The sequence below is a fragment of the Aegilops tauschii genome, chromosome 2 (assembly GCF_002575655.3).
Source record: "Aegilops tauschii subsp. strangulata cultivar AL8/78 chromosome 2, Aet v6.0, whole genome shotgun sequence".
Lineage (NCBI taxonomy): Eukaryota > Viridiplantae > Streptophyta > Magnoliopsida > Poales > Poaceae > Aegilops > Aegilops tauschii.
The window spans coordinates 529,384,445-529,400,952 of NC_053036.3; the positions used below are offsets into that span (position 1 = coordinate 529,384,445).

At 47.7% G+C, this 16,508-nt stretch overlaps 1 protein-coding gene across 1 annotated transcript; it reads left to right on the forward strand.

The window, feature by feature from the left end:
* The first annotated feature begins 12,814 nt into the window (after positions 1-12,814).
* On the forward strand, positions 12,815-15,702 carry LOC109750068 (low-specificity L-threonine aldolase 1). Its single transcript, XM_020309022.4, has 9 exons — positions 12,815-12,982; positions 13,605-14,112; positions 14,213-14,324; positions 14,418-14,540; positions 14,618-14,750; positions 14,848-14,906; positions 15,002-15,099; positions 15,327-15,393; positions 15,491-15,702. Exons 2-9 carry the CDS (start codon positions 13,664-13,666, stop codon positions 15,572-15,574), a joined length of 1,125 nt encoding a protein of 374 aa, XP_020164611.1. The 5' UTR covers positions 12,815-12,982; positions 13,605-13,663; the 3' UTR covers positions 15,575-15,702.
* The last annotated feature ends 806 nt before the right edge of the window (positions 15,703-16,508 follow it).

The window sequence follows — 16,508 nt, forward strand, 5'->3', positions numbered from 1 at the left end:
GGAACAGTATTTTATTAATAACAAGGATAACAAATACAATTCCCGGTATGCGCTCCGTGGCCTACTAGCGCGGCTTGCCTGACTATAGCGATTGTGGTCTCTGGTTCCCGGGGCCTCGGAAGGCTCCCGGTTAATTACTCCCGCGGGTTGCTCCGCGAGATACCTCCGATTAAGCCGTGTGGTCGTCTTCGTCGTCTTTGCTTCGCGTTCTCCATGCATGATGATGATGGTGTGAGTGTATGGTGTGGGCGGCGGCAAAGCCCGTGTCCTCGTCGGTACACGTGCCGCTCAAAACATGGCTTTGTGCTAGCCATGTCCGCTCTCGCCGTCGCGCCTCGTCGGTCTTGACAGCATTGATGCAGTCGGTGTTGGAGTAGCATGGATCCTGCTTGGCTCGGACTTCTTGACAATATAGCGGCTTCGTCGGGGTACACAAGGGGTGGCCTCGCGGGAGTATTATTTTATGGAGACCGGCGTCGGTATAAAAACCAATGGCCACTCACATTGGCAATGCCGGTGTGGTTGGCACTTCGTCTCAGCTGGACGCCGAGTTTAAGGCGGTCCGCCAAGACAAAGGATGCCACCTCACATGTCCATAGAAAGGTGACATCTTAGAGGCCACATCGCCTTGGGTTGATGCTACACCGAGGGTGACCTAAACACCAGCGATGCCATGGGCCTGTACACCAAATGACTTGTTCGCCATGATGGGTGCGGCTCACTTGATTGGACGCCGAGTCTACGGCAGTCCGTTTTGTCAAGGATGCTGCCTGGAATGCCCGTGGGAGATGATGTTGTAGAACTCACGTCGCCTTGGGAGGGTGCTACACCGAAAGGGGACCCGTACGTCGGGGACCTGTTCGCCATGGTGGGTGTGCCTTCATAGGTGGGACTGGTCTCGGGCTGCATCGTCGTGAGCACCGGTTCCGCCACATCATCTCCTCTGGGAAGAAAGACACCAGACCTGTGCACCGTGATCAGAACGCCATGGACCTGTGCACTGGAGAGACCTGTTCGTCACGATGGGTGCCTCGTCTCGGCTAAACGTCGTATTCGGTGGTTTGCCGAGACAAGTATCACGCCGAGACCTGTACGCCATGGACCTGTTCGCCATAGTGGGTGTGCCTTCATAGGTGGGACTGGTCCCGGGCTGCATCGTTGTGAGCACCGATTCTGCCACGTCATCTCCTCCGGGAAGCAAGACACCAGATCTGTGCACCGTGATCGAAACGCCATGGACCTGTGCACCGGAGAGACCAGTTCGTCATGGACTTGTCTCGGGCTACGTCGTCGCGAGCTCCGGCTCCGCCATGTCATCTCCTCCGGGAAGCAAGGGGCGAGACATGTTTGGGGCATCATGGACCTGTGCACCGGTGACCTGTTCGCCGAGGACCTGTGCGTCGGAACTTGTACACCGTGATTGGTACATCATGGACCTGTGCACCGGAGACATGTTCGCCATGACCTGTGTGTCGTGACTTGTTCGTCGGGGGCATGTAGGCCGCCTTGGTAGAGCACCAGGGCTAGTGGTTGGGCTGCGTCGTTGGTGAGCTCCGGCTGCTCCTGGGTCATCTTCAACCAAGAACACGACGCTTGAAGACGAAGAGCTTAATGTAGCCAAACTCCGATGAAGTCTGCGTAGCATCCTGGTCCAATGAAATCGTCTCCGGCGGCGACGGCGGGATCGGGTACGTACTCTCCGTGCATAGTGCATGCATGCTGGATGTGAGGGAGAAACAGAAGAAAGAAAAATTAGACAATCATCTCACCATAGGGGAACGTGAGCTTCATGTTCATGTTGCTGCCGCCAGGGTTCCTTGCACTTGTACAAGCCGGCCGGATGGATGCGTGAGGTGATGTTGCGGCCGCGTGAGTTCTGGGCGTGCGTGAGTTCTCCTTTCGCGTGAGTTGTGTTCTTCTGGGTGCCAAAGTTCTTGGTATTTATAGGGAGGAGTCAAACCCTCTGGGTCGCACGTGGGCGCAAACCTTCCAATATTTGGGGTTTCCATCTTAAAACTTGTCTTTCTATGCCATCGTTCTTCTTGCCCTGCACGGCTACAACACAAATCGTAATATACCTAGCTAGCTAGCTCCAGACCAAACGTGTGATTCTTCTGGAGATCAAAACATGCCATGTCCATGTATACCTGTTTAATAACACCAAAGGAAAATAACACGTAAAACCCATACATGTATCCAAACTAGCATTTCTATTGGTTCAGTTATAGACAAAAGCCAAGTTAACCAAGTATTGTACGGGTGTTCGGGTATACGTACACCGGCAAGCTTGCCGGCCGACCGAGATACCCAAATACGTATATACGTATCAAGTCTAGGCAAAGCTAGCCACGTACATGCAAACCTTCTTTTTCTTGAACATGCATGCATAAGGTAAGTGCATATGATAATAAACAAAATCTCACGTATAATACTTTTTTTTGCCGATGAATAATGAGTCGCCCTCGGACATCTTCCTACAAGGCAAGTTCAGTTTCCAATTTTTATACAAGGAAGCTACATCCTCTACGCAGACCAAAGCTCCTGGTCGATGCTATTTCTTGGCGCGTCCGACCAGGGCTCTCGCACGGATCTTGCCATGTAAACATCATATGAGCTCTTTTAAAGATGCGACCCTGGGCAGCGTCTCAAAGCACACAAATTCGCCCATTATCGACGACACGTCCTATTGGAAGAAAAACAAAAGGTACAGCTTCGTTACCTCTTCACAAGCCAATGCATTGCTTTACCTATGCACGTCTTGAATACATGCAAGCAAAACATGTGTTTCTTGGTCTCCTGCTAATTTTGTATTTGTTGTCTTCCCCCGTGTCATCAGGATACCATGGGAAAGAGGTCTGGGTGGAGTCGAGATGCTGATGGCTCGACGAGTGGTACTAAGAAAAGCAAAGGTGACTCGACTCCTCCCCCACCGCCGAGCAGGTCGAAAGGTAGCTCTAGCGGTGTGGAGTATACGCGCTTGACGCCTCCGTTGCCGAGTGCACCACGGTCTTCGCGACATCAACCTAGCCACAACTGCAAAAATTATGACAGGACGGTCCTCTCCCTTGACGCTGATGCTCTGCCACTAGGGACCCTGGAGGTAAAGAAAATAGTAATAATAGCAGTAACAAATAAAACTTGTATGAATGTATTTCTTCCTTTAATCCCACGTATATCATGTGTGCATGCAGGACAAACTCGAAGATGTGTTGCCGCATGTGCCTATGAGTCGCGGCGTGGAGCGACTCCTAAACGAAGTGATGGAAGGCATGGATCAAGATGATCTGGTCACCAAATCGGCACCTCCGGCTGGGTCTAGTTCGGCGGCGAAACACACATCACCATCAGCGAGTGATCCAGGTGTGAATTCTTCAACTGGGGCAGGGAACGATCTCATTGCCAAATCCACCTTCCTGATGACAAAACCCGCTTCTCTAGCAACATCAACCGGGACCACTGAAGCAAACAAGAAAGGGTCACCAGGAGCTATCAACAACAAAAACGATGGGGTGACTATGAATAGGCCAAGATCATCTGCTTTTGGTACGTGTATACTACCCCGGCCCTCTTGCATATTCTTTCTATCTTTTTTATATGCTCTCTTGACTCTCTTTCTTTTTTTAGATGTCACAAACAAGTCAACTACATTAGAAGGCTTCTACGCCCCTGAAGCAAAGGAGCTCCAGGCAATACTTGAGAGACACCAGAACATCCTTGCCGGAGAAAGTACTCTGCTTGAGAAGCTCAAAGTCCCTCTAGCTAACAACATCTCGACGCCAAGCCTTGTCCTCCCGCCCGGAACAGCAGCAAAGTATATCTCGATAGGACTCAAAGATATACAAGAGGCGCTAAGGGAGCAGCCGATCAATGAGGAGCTAACCATAACTAGAATAGAGTGTGATAAGTATGTGGAAGATCCCGTATGCAAACGAGGTCCCGCCAGACCTTGAGATTCTGATTCGCCACCTTGAAGCAGTGGTGGCTCATCTGAGCGGAAAGGGTGGTCTTGCCACCTCCCACACATCGGCACCCGCGCCAGCGAAAGTGTCGTCTCTGTTGGAGAAACTCGATGCGGCTCATGCGGGGATCACTCAAGGACTTCGCCGCCTCGAGACGGAAGGGTCGCGCCTAGAGGGACACCTTGCCAACCTTGCCTCCATCTGCAACAGACAAAAGAAGTTGGCTGAAGAACATCGGACGCTTGCCGACAAACATCAACAGCTTGCCGAGGAGTACAAGGCCCTCTGTGAGAAGGAAACCGAGATGGCGGCACTGGCTGAAAAGCGCGCAGGCGTCCTAGCTGACATGATGACTTCTAGCGCCCACCATCTTGAAGCTCACGAGGATGCCATCTGGACTTCTTCGAAGGTGGCCGAGTCGTACGAAAGACACCGTGCAGAGGCCACTGCCTTCCTGGCCGCCGGGGGAACACTTCCGGAGATCGCTATAGTCCTCGCGTACAAACACTAGTGCAGAACAGGCCTTTATCACCGGTTCGTAAGGGCATTTAGTGCCGGTTCTGCAACCGGCACTATGGAGTGCAGACTAAAGCCCCCCCCCCTTTAGTACCGGTTCGGCACGAACCGGCGCTAAAGTGCCACCACGTGGCACGAGCCAGGCCCGGGTGCTGGTAGACCACTAGTACCAGTTGGTATCACCAACCGGTACTAAATGTTTGTGGGGGTTTTGGTTTTAATTTTTATTTTTCCATTAATTTTGTGTTTTCCATTTAATTCTTTTTTGTTTGCTGGTATTTTACGATACTACATATTGTACACGTTATGCATATATATAAATAGATTTTCTCGTAGAACTGATCATATATATATAATCGGATGTCTCACAACCACCATTAATTATTCACACATACACATGTATATATATATACAATTTCTCCTACATGTTGCCTTGGTGCCTTCAGAGCACGATGACAAGTGGTTCATGGGGGCGGTAGCGGGTAATAGTATTCTCCTTTGGGATCTATGACCTGGTCGAACAAAAATCCCGCTATTTCCTCTTGAAGTGCTCGTATGCGCTCCTCTGATAGGAGCTTGTCCCGCACCTCTTTGAACTGTTAAGAAGGAGATCAATATGCATGTGTATTAGTTGTGTGACTAGATATCGACAATCATGTAAGATTTGTGAATAGTGTTCTGGCAGACGTACCCAGTCCTGTCTATCAGATCTGCTCCTTTCGGACGCCATCATGCGAATGTTCTCGCAAACGTAGTATGCACACACTTCAGTCCCCGGCGCCTGCTTCAGGGCCTTTACGACAATAGAATTTAATCAGATAATAATTAATCAAGCATGTTAATTAATTAATGGTATTGAAACAAGAATTAAAGAGATGGTAGCTAGCTAGCTAGTACTACTTAATTACTTACCTTGGGTCGATACCAACATAGCTTTTGTCGCCATTTTCCTGGAGTCACCTTGATGTACTTTGCCCAAGCCCTGCCCGCCGGCAAAGAAAATTAATAAAGGGGTTATTAAAAATAGTTCATATCAGGAAATGACGAACTAAATAGGCCGAGATATAGTTAATAATGATTGAAATAACCTGTCGACTATCCCCTCCACGATGCTGTAGTCACTATTTTTTTAAGTAGTGAGTCCAGTACTTCAACTTTTCCTTCGTCAACTTTAATGTCTAACAAGATCCAGTGGAAGCTGCATGCGCATACGTTTGCATGTATGAATTAAGCGGGCATGTGCATAACACTAATCAACTATAACCCTAAACCCTATACACTTATTAACATCTAGCTAGTAAGCAAAAATAGAATTTGTAGTACAAGACAGTGTGACTCACTCGAAGTTGTAAGGAAGTAGTATATCTTCATTGCTATTGAGGCGCTTCAAGAACTCTAGCATGCATTTCTCTACATCTTGTCTACACCATTCCAATTTCCATGTGTATTCATTAACGGTATTTGGGTCAATGAACCCAATGCCATAGCGTCCAGCTTTTTTCATTTCAGACATCTTCATCCTGCATAATACCACAGAAAAGAATATATAGTGAGGATATATAATTACAGGTAATTAATGATCAATCAATGAGCACTAGAGCTAGCTTGAGACTTAAATTACAGAAAGAAATCACTTACAGACAATAGCAACTGACGATAGATTTGTCGAGTGCATCTTGATTGAATAACTGAAATAGTTCTGAATACTCAATGGCCAGAGCTTTCTTATGGAAGTAATGATCTTCCTCGACTTGCACCATGAGGGACTCTCGATTGGAAATCTTGGTAATTTTCATGTACCAATCATGCAATTCATACATTCTCGTTGGGAGGTTCTTGACCTCCTCGGGCTCGACCAAAGGTTGGCCCCGGACATATTTCCGTTTATTTCCTCCTCTCTAAGCGGAGGCATGGGCTCGATCTCGAGGAGTTGTCCAACAGTGATCTTGAGCATTTCAGCCTGCATTATATGCTCCTCGGTTATTACCACATCGCCCAGCTCGGGAACGTAAACGGTTTGCCCACAATAATATTGGGCGCGCGTACTCTCATGTGTTGTTGGCACAACAAGCGGGGGGGTCGATTGCGCCGCCTGTTCTCCCAGCTGGGGAACGGTTTTCCCGCATTTTTTGACAGCTGCTTGTTGGCTCGAGCTCAAGCTCGCTTCTTTCTGTAGTCGTGCTCGATGTGCCTTCTTGATTTGGCGCTCATAGTCTGAGTCAACAGGCTTGGGAGCTGGTGGTCTAGCCATACGAATGAAGTGGTCAATCTTTTCCTCAGGCACTTTCTCCCTCGGCGGTGTTGCCGGTTTCGGTCGAAAATGAGCGTCCACTTCGGCCCGCACTATTGCATCGTTTTGCTCCTCGGTCATGTCGTAAGGCCTCTGAGGAAGAGGAGCGAGGCTGCTTGGACCATATTTATATCGCTTGTCTCCGCCTGTACTTTTTGTACTACCTCAACTCGTACCGCTACGCACCATAGCTCCGGCGTGTCTCTTCTGCGATTGCTTAGGCGGCGGAGACAGCTGACGTGGCTTAGTTGGAGCAGGAGGAGTGGCCTGACGCTGTGCCGGACTTGAAGCAGGAGGTGTGGCCTGACACGGTGTCGGACTTGAAGCAGGAGGTGTGGCCTGACGCTGTGCGGACTTGAAGCAGGAGGTGTGGCCTGACATGGTGGCGGACTTGGAGGAGCGGGAGTCTGCTGACACGGTGGCGGACTTCGAGGAGGAGTCGGCAGACGCGGTGTCAGTGGACTTCGAAAGATGATGCAATCCTTTTTCCATAGGATGAAACGATGTATGGCCTCTCCCAGTGTTTGCTCGTCGTCACCTCCAGGAATGTCAAGCTCTAGCCGCGAATATGGGCCCACCACCTCATCAACCAAGACACGAGCATAGCCCTCTGGAATCTTGGCGCAATGGAAGGTTGCTTCGGGGGTAATTGTAAAAGCAACGGCGTTCGCCACCTTCATGGATATGTTCTTCATTTTGAAGTGTAGCTCACAGTTAGTGTTCTCTATGATGTCATCCACAGGGTATGTATCCAGCAGTGCGTCGCCCGGGGCGGAACCAACGCTGCTTCTCGGCATGGATGGGACGGTGCTATCCAATGCTGGATGATCATCCGCTTGCTGCTGCCGCTGCTGAGACCCCCTTTCCTGGCTAAGTGAGTCGATCTGCTGCTGCTGCTGCTGCTGCTGGAATTTGAGTGCCAAGTCCGCGTGCCTTGCTTCTAGGCCTTGAAGGCGTTCCGCGTCCTGCTTCCTCTGCTCCTCCTCCAGCTTCCTCTTCTTCTCCTCCTCCATCTTCTTTCTTGCACGGGTCCTGTAGTCGTTGTTCCATTCCGAAAAGCCCTCATACCAGGGAATAACGCCCTTGCCTCGTGTTCTTCCCGGGTGTTCATGATTTCCCAGGGCGCGCCTAAGCTCGTCGTTCTCTCTGTTGGGCGTGAACACCCCCTTTCGAGCATCTTCTATTGCGTCAAGTAACTTTTGTTCTGCTCCGTTTAGACTTGCCTTCTTCGAAACCAGGCCTGTCTTCGGGTCCAACGCCCCCCATGCGCATAGAACCAAGTTCTGCACCTGGGGGCCAGCTCCTAGTAACCGGAGTGACCCCTACATCCTCCATCTCTTGCTCAGACTTATCCCACTTAGGCATTGCCACCGCGTAGCCACCTGGACCCAGCCTATGGAACTGCGTCTTTTTTTGCGGCATTGGCCTTGTTTTTTCTCGACCGTTCCTTAGGTAATTCTGATTCCTTGAATTTCACGAAAGCGGGCCAGTGTTCTCTTTGCTTCTCCAGTGTTCCCTTGAATTCTGGAGTCTTCCTTTCTGCAGCGAGGTAGTTGGCACATACAGTTTTCTTGTGGGTGTTGAATGCAATTGCCATCTTCTTAAGAGCAGCGTCCTTGACTTTCTGCACATCTGCATCAGTGAAATAATCTGGTAGGGTGAAATGTTCCATCACGTGGCAGTCATGAGACTTTAGGTTCTGGAACTTTTTCTCTGCCATGTTTATTATTCCCTTTATATTCGACGAGAAGCCAGACGGTACCTTAATACTGAGCAGGCATTCAAAGAAGATTTCCTTCTCTTCTTTGGTAAGAGCGTAGCTGGGATGACCCTGATGTATGCCGTCTTTTCCATGCATACGTTGCTGGTCCTCCCATGCCTCAGGTGTATCTTTTGTCTTCCCATACACGCCCAAGAAGCCAAGCAGGGTCACGCAAAGATTCTTCGTCACGTGCATCACGTCGATTGCAGAGCGGACCTCTAGATCTTTCCAATAGGGCAGGTCCCAAAATATAGATTTCTTCTTCCACATGGGTGCGCGTCCGTCAGCGTCATTCGGAACAGGTTGTCCGCCAGGACCCTTTCCAAAGACTACCTTCAAATCCTTGACCATATCATGTACATCAGCACCAGTACGGTGGCGAGGCTTCGTCCGGTGATCCGCCTCACCTTTGAAATGATTGCCTTTCTTTCTTACGGGATGCCTGCTCGGAAGAAATCGACGATGTCCCAGGTACACATTCTTCCTACAATTGTCCAAATATATACTGTCGGTATCATCCAAACAGTGCGTGCATGCGCGGTATCCCTTGTTTGTCTGTCCTGAAAGGTTGCTGAGAGCAGGCCAATCATTGATGGTCACGAACAGCAAGGCCTTTAGGTCAAATTCTTCCCCCATGTGCTCATCCCACGCACGTACACCTGTTCCATTCCACAGCTGTAAGAGTTCTTCAACTAATGGCCTTAGGTACACATCAATGTCGTTGCCGGGTTGCTTAAGCCTTGGATGAGCACTGGCATCATAATGAACTTCCGCTTCATGCACAACCAAGGAGGAAGGTTATACAAACATAGAGTCACAGGCCAGGTGCTATGGTTGCTGCTCTGCTCCCCAAAAGGATTAATGCCATCTGCGCTTAGACCAAACCATACGTTCCTTGCGTCATCTGCAAACTCCTTCCCGTACTTTCTCTCAATTTTTCTCCACTGCGACCCGTCAGCGGGTACTCTCAACTTACCGTCTTTCTTACGGTCTTCTCTGTGCCATCGCATCACCTTGGCATGCTCTTTGTTTTGGAACAAACGTTTCAACCGTGGTATTATAGGAGCATACCACATCACCTTGGCAGGAATCTTCTTCCTGGGGCGCTCGCCCTCGACATCACCAGGGTCATCGCGCCTGATCTTATAGCGCAATGCACCGCATACCGGGCAAGCGTTCAAATCCTCGTACTCACCGCGGTAGAGGATGTAGTCATTAGGGCATGCATGTATCTTCTGCACCTCTAACCCTAGAGGGCAGACAGCCTTCTTTGCTTCGTACGTACTCTCGGGCAATTCGTTGTCCTTTGGAAGCATATTCTTTATCATTACCAGCAACTTTCCAAATCCCTTGTCAGATACACCATTCTCTGCCTTCCATTGCAGCAATTCCAGTGTGGTGCCCAACTTTTTCTTGTCAGCTTCGCAATTCGGGTACAACAATTTCTTGTGATCCTCTAACATGCGCTGCAACTTCTTCTTCTCCAAATCACTTGCGCAGTTTCTCTTTGCATCGGCAATGGCCCGACCTAGATCATCAGTGGGCTCATCTGATGCCTCTTCTTCAGCTTCTTCCCGCATTGTCGGCTCAGCTTCTTCCCCCATTGTTGTATCATCGTATTCAGGGAACCCATGGCCAGGATAGTTGTCGCCGTCCTCTTCTTCTTCATTGTCTTCCATCATAACCCCTCTTTCTCCGTGCTTGGTCCAAACATTATAGTGGGGCATGAAACCGGACTTAAACAGGTGGACGTGAATGGTTCTTGACGTAGAGTAATTGTGATCATTCTTACAGACTAAACATGGACAAGGCATAAAACCATCCGCCCGCTTGTTTGCCTCAGCCGCAAGCAGAAAAGTTTGCACGCCATTAATGAACTCGGGAGAGCATCGGTCATCGTACATCCATTGTCGGCTCATCTTCATTACACAACACTGAATAGACCAAATCAATACAAGTTCATACATAAAGTTCATACAAGACTTAAATGCAACAAACAAATAACTCTCTAACTAAAGAATTTAAATGCAACAACAAATGCGATCAAGATCGCAACTAAGGTAACAATTGATCCAACAGCATAATGATACCAAGCCTCACTATCAATGGCATATTTTCTAATCTTTCTAATCTTCAAGCGCATTTTCTCCATCTTGATCTTGTGATCATCGACGACATCGGCAACATGCAACTCCAATTCCATCTTCTCCCCCTCAATTCTCTTCAATTTTTCTTTCAAATACTCGTTTTCTCTTTCAACTAAATTTAACCTCTCGACAATAGGGTCGGTTGGAATTTCCGGTTCACAAACCTCCTAGACAAAAATATCTATGTCAACTTGATGGGCATAATTTGTCATAAACACGAAATGCAACAACTAGTTTTAAAAGAGAATATACCACATCCGAATCATAACAAGGACGAGGGCCGACGGGGACGGATATCAAAACCATGGCACTATGTATAACAAACAACGTACGGGTAAGATAATTATACGAGTAACTATATATCCAAATCACACAAACATCAATTTGGTAATGTAAAACATTCATGAACAAGAGGCTCACCACAAGGTGGTGCCGGCGACGGAACGGTGCGGGCGATCGACTGTGGTTACGATGGAGATTTAGAAGGTACTAAATAAACCACACCTACATATGCAAATTAAGTGTTAGTTTTGACCACAAATTGCATATAAATCAAATACTAGCACATATATTTGCTACCAAATTACTAAACTCATAAATTAATCACTATACAAAGCATTGCAAGAGCTAATCTAGCAATGAGAGATGAAAGGACAAAGTTGCTAACCTTTGTGATCATTTGAATGGATGGGGGCCTTCAAATCTTGACAAATTTTGGGCAAAATGTGTGATGAGCTCGAGAGGAAGAGGGGAAGAACAGAGAGGAGAGGGGAAAGGGGAAGAACAGAGCGAGCTCGGATGGACGAAGGGTTTATGTAGGACGACCTTTAGCACCGGTTCGTGCCATGAACCGGTACTAAAGGTGCTGGAGGGGCTCCGGACTGACAACATCCTGCCACCACTCACTTTAGTACCGGTCCGTGGCACGAACCGGTGCTAAAGGTCGGCCACGAACCGGTACTAATGAAAGCGGCTGGCTAGCCGTTGGAACCGGCACTAATGCACACATTAGTACTGCCTCAAAAGCAAACCGGCACTAATGTGCTTGACATTTGACCCTTTTTCTACTAGTGAAAGCTCCTGAGTGAGGGAGCGGACTAGAGATCATGGTCTGCTCTGGAAAAGCTGCACTTAGTTCAAATAGATTTTTTATCTTAGTTAAATATAAACTGTCCTAGCTCGTCCAAAATAAAGATTGATTAGTCCCAGTGAATTTTTGTATGATCAATCAATAAATTGATGGCTTTTGTGATATATCTTTTTTTTTACTTTTACTCGCTGGGTCCGTCGTCGCGGCCGCCACGTATAACTGAGGTATATATCTCCGTTGTATATATTGCCACCTTTATGCATGCATGTATGTGCGTAGGCAGCCGGGCATATATCTGTACGTGCTACATTATCAAACTTGCCTCTGTATAGTCTGCATCACGATTTCATGCATGCATATGCATATACAAGTACGTGCGTGCATGTGCCATGCAAAGGTATTTTGCCTTTGCATCAAAACTTCTCTTTGTACGTATAACCTGCATGAAAATTCATCAATAAAAAGAAATTATTATTTTATGCAATAGTGCACAAAAAACGCCTCGAACATGGAGATGTCATTGGAGCATCTCCAACGGCTCCCCCTTCCCCAATATTTTTCTGGTATTATGCGAGTTGACCCTCTCCTAATATCCTCTCCAATACAAGCCACGTCAGTACGCTGTTGCCGAATCCCGCCGGACTGCCATCAGACCATCGCGCCACCACCATGTGTCGCCGTCGAACGCTGCCACTAGCCGCCGGGCCGCCATCAGACCATTGCGCCACCACCACGCGTCACCGTCGAACGCTGCCACCAGCCGCCGGGCCACCGCTGCCTGACGCCAACCACCACCACACCATCGCCGTCGCCCGACATGCCACCGCCAAGCGGACCCTTAAGGTCAGGTTGGGTACTAGGGACTGGGTTATTGGAAATATGTGAAAGCGTTCATCTCCAATAAACGAATAGTATTACTTAGGTGGAAAAAATAGTGGTTATTGGGGAGTTTTTTTTGGAACTATTGGAGATGGTGTTATGTCGTCTCGTCCAGCACTTCTTCCTCAGGCGGCACCTAACCTAGCTTTGTCATCTCTTTTCAAAAAAAAAAAAAAACTAGCTTTGTCATCTACTCCGTATAAAGCGCGACTCCGCACCGCAGTGGCAACGACGCCACCAAAGCCAGACCACTCTCCTCCCCACTCATCTTCTCTGGCCCAACCGCGGCTGCCATTCCCATCCGCCTCGGCTGGGGCTCCATCTGATCCACGGATTCTGGTGCGCAGTTCCTCAGATCCCCCTCTTCATCCTCTTTTACCAAGTTTTGTTGCTTTACGAATTGACGATGAACGCGTGCAGTAGATTGCTAAAACAGTTCTTGTTCCTGAATGATGCGCGGTGCTATGTTAATTTGCCCCTTCCCTTACCTTCCAACCCTCGGTAGATCTACTGTTCTTGGAGCCGCCGAGCGCTTATCCTCTCGCCGCTCTTCAAAAATCTCCGAGGAAATGCGTGACATGCATGCATGGCCCCCCCCAAAAGGCGCCAAAGCTTGTGGTTGTTGGACCATTAGAGTTGTATGTATCCTTCTTGGGGTCCTCCACTGTGGTGGTCGTGTCTGTTGCGTGCTAAGGCACTCTTTGTGATCTTGTCCTGTGCGACGTAAAAATGGCGTCTCCTCGTTTCAGTTTCAGTTTTCACCGCTTGCGTGTGGGACACTGGGAGTTGCAATGTAAAAATGACAGCCTGCAACGCCTTCACAAAAGAAGCCTCGCTAGCTTTCTCATTTTAGTTGGCCAGTTTCCACCACAGTGCATCAAGATGTAGATTTGGCATTAATGCATTTGTCACCCAAGGTAAATTGCACTGCTAATGGAACACTACATATCAATCGTTGTAGATCCCGAGTCGTACGAGTTCCTGCTGAAGCGTGAGCTACAGCTACGCAGGCAAGGCAGGATGGTGACCAAGGTTGTGGACCTCCGGTCGGACACGGTCACCAAGCCGTCCGAGGCCATGCGTGCAGCCATGGCCGCGGCGGAGGTGGACGACGACGTCCTGGGCGCGGACCCGACCGCGCAGCGCTTGGAGGCGGAGATGGCCAGGGTCACGGGCAAGGAGGCCGCACTGTTCGTGCCGTCGGGCACCATGGGCAACCTGGTCTCCGTCCTCACGCAGTGCGACACCAGGGGCAGCGAGGTCATCCTCGGGGACAGCTCCCACATCCACATGTGCGAGAACGGAGGCATCTCCACCATCGGCGGCGTCCACCCCAGGACCGTCAGAAACAATCCTGACGGCACCATGGATATTGACATGATCGTTGCTGCGATCAGACATCATGTCGGGGCGGGGGCGCTGCATTATCCCACCACCAGGCTCATCTGCCTGGAGAACACGCATGGAAGGTGAGTGAGTTGCTCTCATACATGTTGCTCATGTTACTGATCGGGATGGTAGTGTAGTGGTTACCCCCTGGTTGATATTTTCTTCTTGTTGTTGCTGCAGATCTGGTGGAAAGTGTCTGTCTGTAGAATACATCGACAAGGTTGGCCAAGTTGCTCAAAGCCATGGCTTGAAGCTTCATATCGACGGAGCTCGTATTTTTAACGCGTCCGTGGTAAGTAGTAGTATGTGATCGATAAACCGGCATGACTAAGTACCAAGTATTCATATCTTCCCCTGACATTTTCCATCACTGTTGTGGTCTCAGGCACTTGGAGTTCCTGTTGATAAGCTTGTGAGAGCCGCTGACTCAGTTTCGGTATGCCTATCGAAAGGTTTAGGCGCTCCTGTTGGATCAGTTATTGTTGGTTCTAAGGCCTTCATAGAAAAGGTGACGATGGATATTCTGCTACTAAGTTTAAAGCTGCTTAAGAGAACATGTAACGGAGATCTGAAGAATACTTTCAGGCTAGGATTCTTAGGAAGACACTAGGTGGTGGAATGAGGCAGGTAGGAGTACTCTGTGCTGCTGCCTATGTTGCAGTTCGCGACAACATAGGCAAGCTTGCCGATGACCATAGGAAGGCTAAAGTTTTAGCAGGTCTCATATGATCTTTTCCATGTGGATTTTCACACTTCCTCCATTTATATCACAAGTTTAACAGCCCTGAATTTGCTTGTCTTGTCCAATTGTTCAGATGGCCTGAAGAAAATTAAACAGTTTACAGTTGATTTAACCTCAGTGGAGACCAATATGGTTAGCTTGCTAGTCCATCTATTGAGTCTGATACTTTCCAGTATATATCGCCTTTTAAAGATCATATTCTTAAACTCCCGTGGTGTATTCTCTAGGTATTCTTTGATATCGCGGATCCACGCATAACATCTGACAAACTGTGTCAAGTCCTGGAACGGCGCAACGTGCTTGCGATGCCAGGAAGCTCCAAGAGGTTCAATTCAGTTCGCTCAACTGCTTTTTTTATCTGCTTAGTATAGTATTGTCAAGCTCAGCTGCTCAGTATGAGCATCCTTATGCCTGCATTGGCCTCTTAACTAAAATAAAAACTTCAGACCGCATCAAAAAGAAACTCGGTCTTATTTCATACGGAGTATGATGTATGCTTCATACTAACTTCTAAGTTTTATAACCCTCCATTTGAACTCCCTCAATTCGCAGCGTCAGACTTGTCATTCACTACCAAATTTCAGACAGTGACGTCCAGTATACTTTGACATGTATCGAGGTACGAATGTCTTACTATGGATTCCTTTGAACTTCTGTCACCCACGCTCTCTGTTTGCTCGTGTGTGGGTATCACTGACTTGTTGCTCTGTTTTCAGAAAGCCGTGGAGGAAATACTGTCAGGCAATGCTAAATTCGAGCACTTGACAAACGGCAGTACCACGAATTCATATGGGCACTAGGCCACTTCCTTTGGCGCCCACCTATGAAGTGCAGTATCCAGCTTGTTTGTGGCCATGGCCTTTTGTAGTAACAACTTCGCAGAATAATATATGTTGCTGTTCGGGCCGATAGGAACCGAATTTCCTAACTGACGCTCGTTGAGTCAAAATGCCAACTTTTCACACAGGAGAGAGACTCAGCTAGAATGTGTTACTGGCCGCCCATTTAGATTCTGCAAGAGGGTTTCTCGTTCCGGTTGTGGGAACCTTCTGAAGGTTCCAATCCGGGTTATTTTTATCGATTTTGGGAAAGTCACTGAGCCGGCTTTTTTTTTTCTGTTTGTTTCTTTAAGCGTTTTTGGTTTTTTTTCTCTATCTCCCTTTTAACTGTTTCTTTTTCCTCTCTTTCAAAAAATCACTATTTAAAAAAAAATATGTTCAACCTTTTGTTCATATATTCAAAAACTGTTCAGGTTTTCAAACAAATATTTGAAAATTTCGAAAAATGTTTGTGTTTTCAAATATTGTTAGGAACTTCAAACAAAAAATCTTGTATTTAAAATTTGTTCAAAAATTTCAAAATGTTCATGTTTTAAAAAATTGTTGTGAATTTCAAAAACTTCTCCCATTTTCGAAATTTTGTGCACATATTCAAAGAATGTTGGTGTTTTCAAAATGTGTTCTAAAGTTCACAAAAATGTTCACAATATTTTCTGTTGTTGTGGCCCTTGTAGAGCAGCTTCTATTCGGCACCTTCGACAATAAGCACTAGGGTGAACTCACTTTGTTGTCCATTTTGAGGAAAATACTCTATTTGACCCTTCTTTTAGTACAACATTAACATGTAGAATTATATATACCCAGTCTATTATGCATATTATTAAAAACGAAAATGCAAAAGAATTCACAATATAAAAGTGAACTTGAAGAAACTTCATAAATTTGAAATGGTTCG

What these genes read in the sequence shown, in the direction of transcription:
- LOC109750068 (XM_020309022.4), top strand. Translation starts at nt 13,664, where the DNA reads ATGGTGACCAAGGTTGTGGACCTCCGGTCGGACACGGTCACCAAGCCG. An exon ending in GTATTTTTAACGCGTCCGTG is followed by an intron (nt 14,325 to 14,417) that starts GTAAGTAGTAGT and finishes TTGTGGTCTCAG; the next exon opens with GCACTTGGAGTTCCTGTTGA. An exon ending in ATACTTTGACATGTATCGAG is followed by an intron (nt 15,394 to 15,490) that starts GTACGAATGTCT and finishes CTCTGTTTTCAG; the next exon opens with AAAGCCGTGGAGGAAATACT.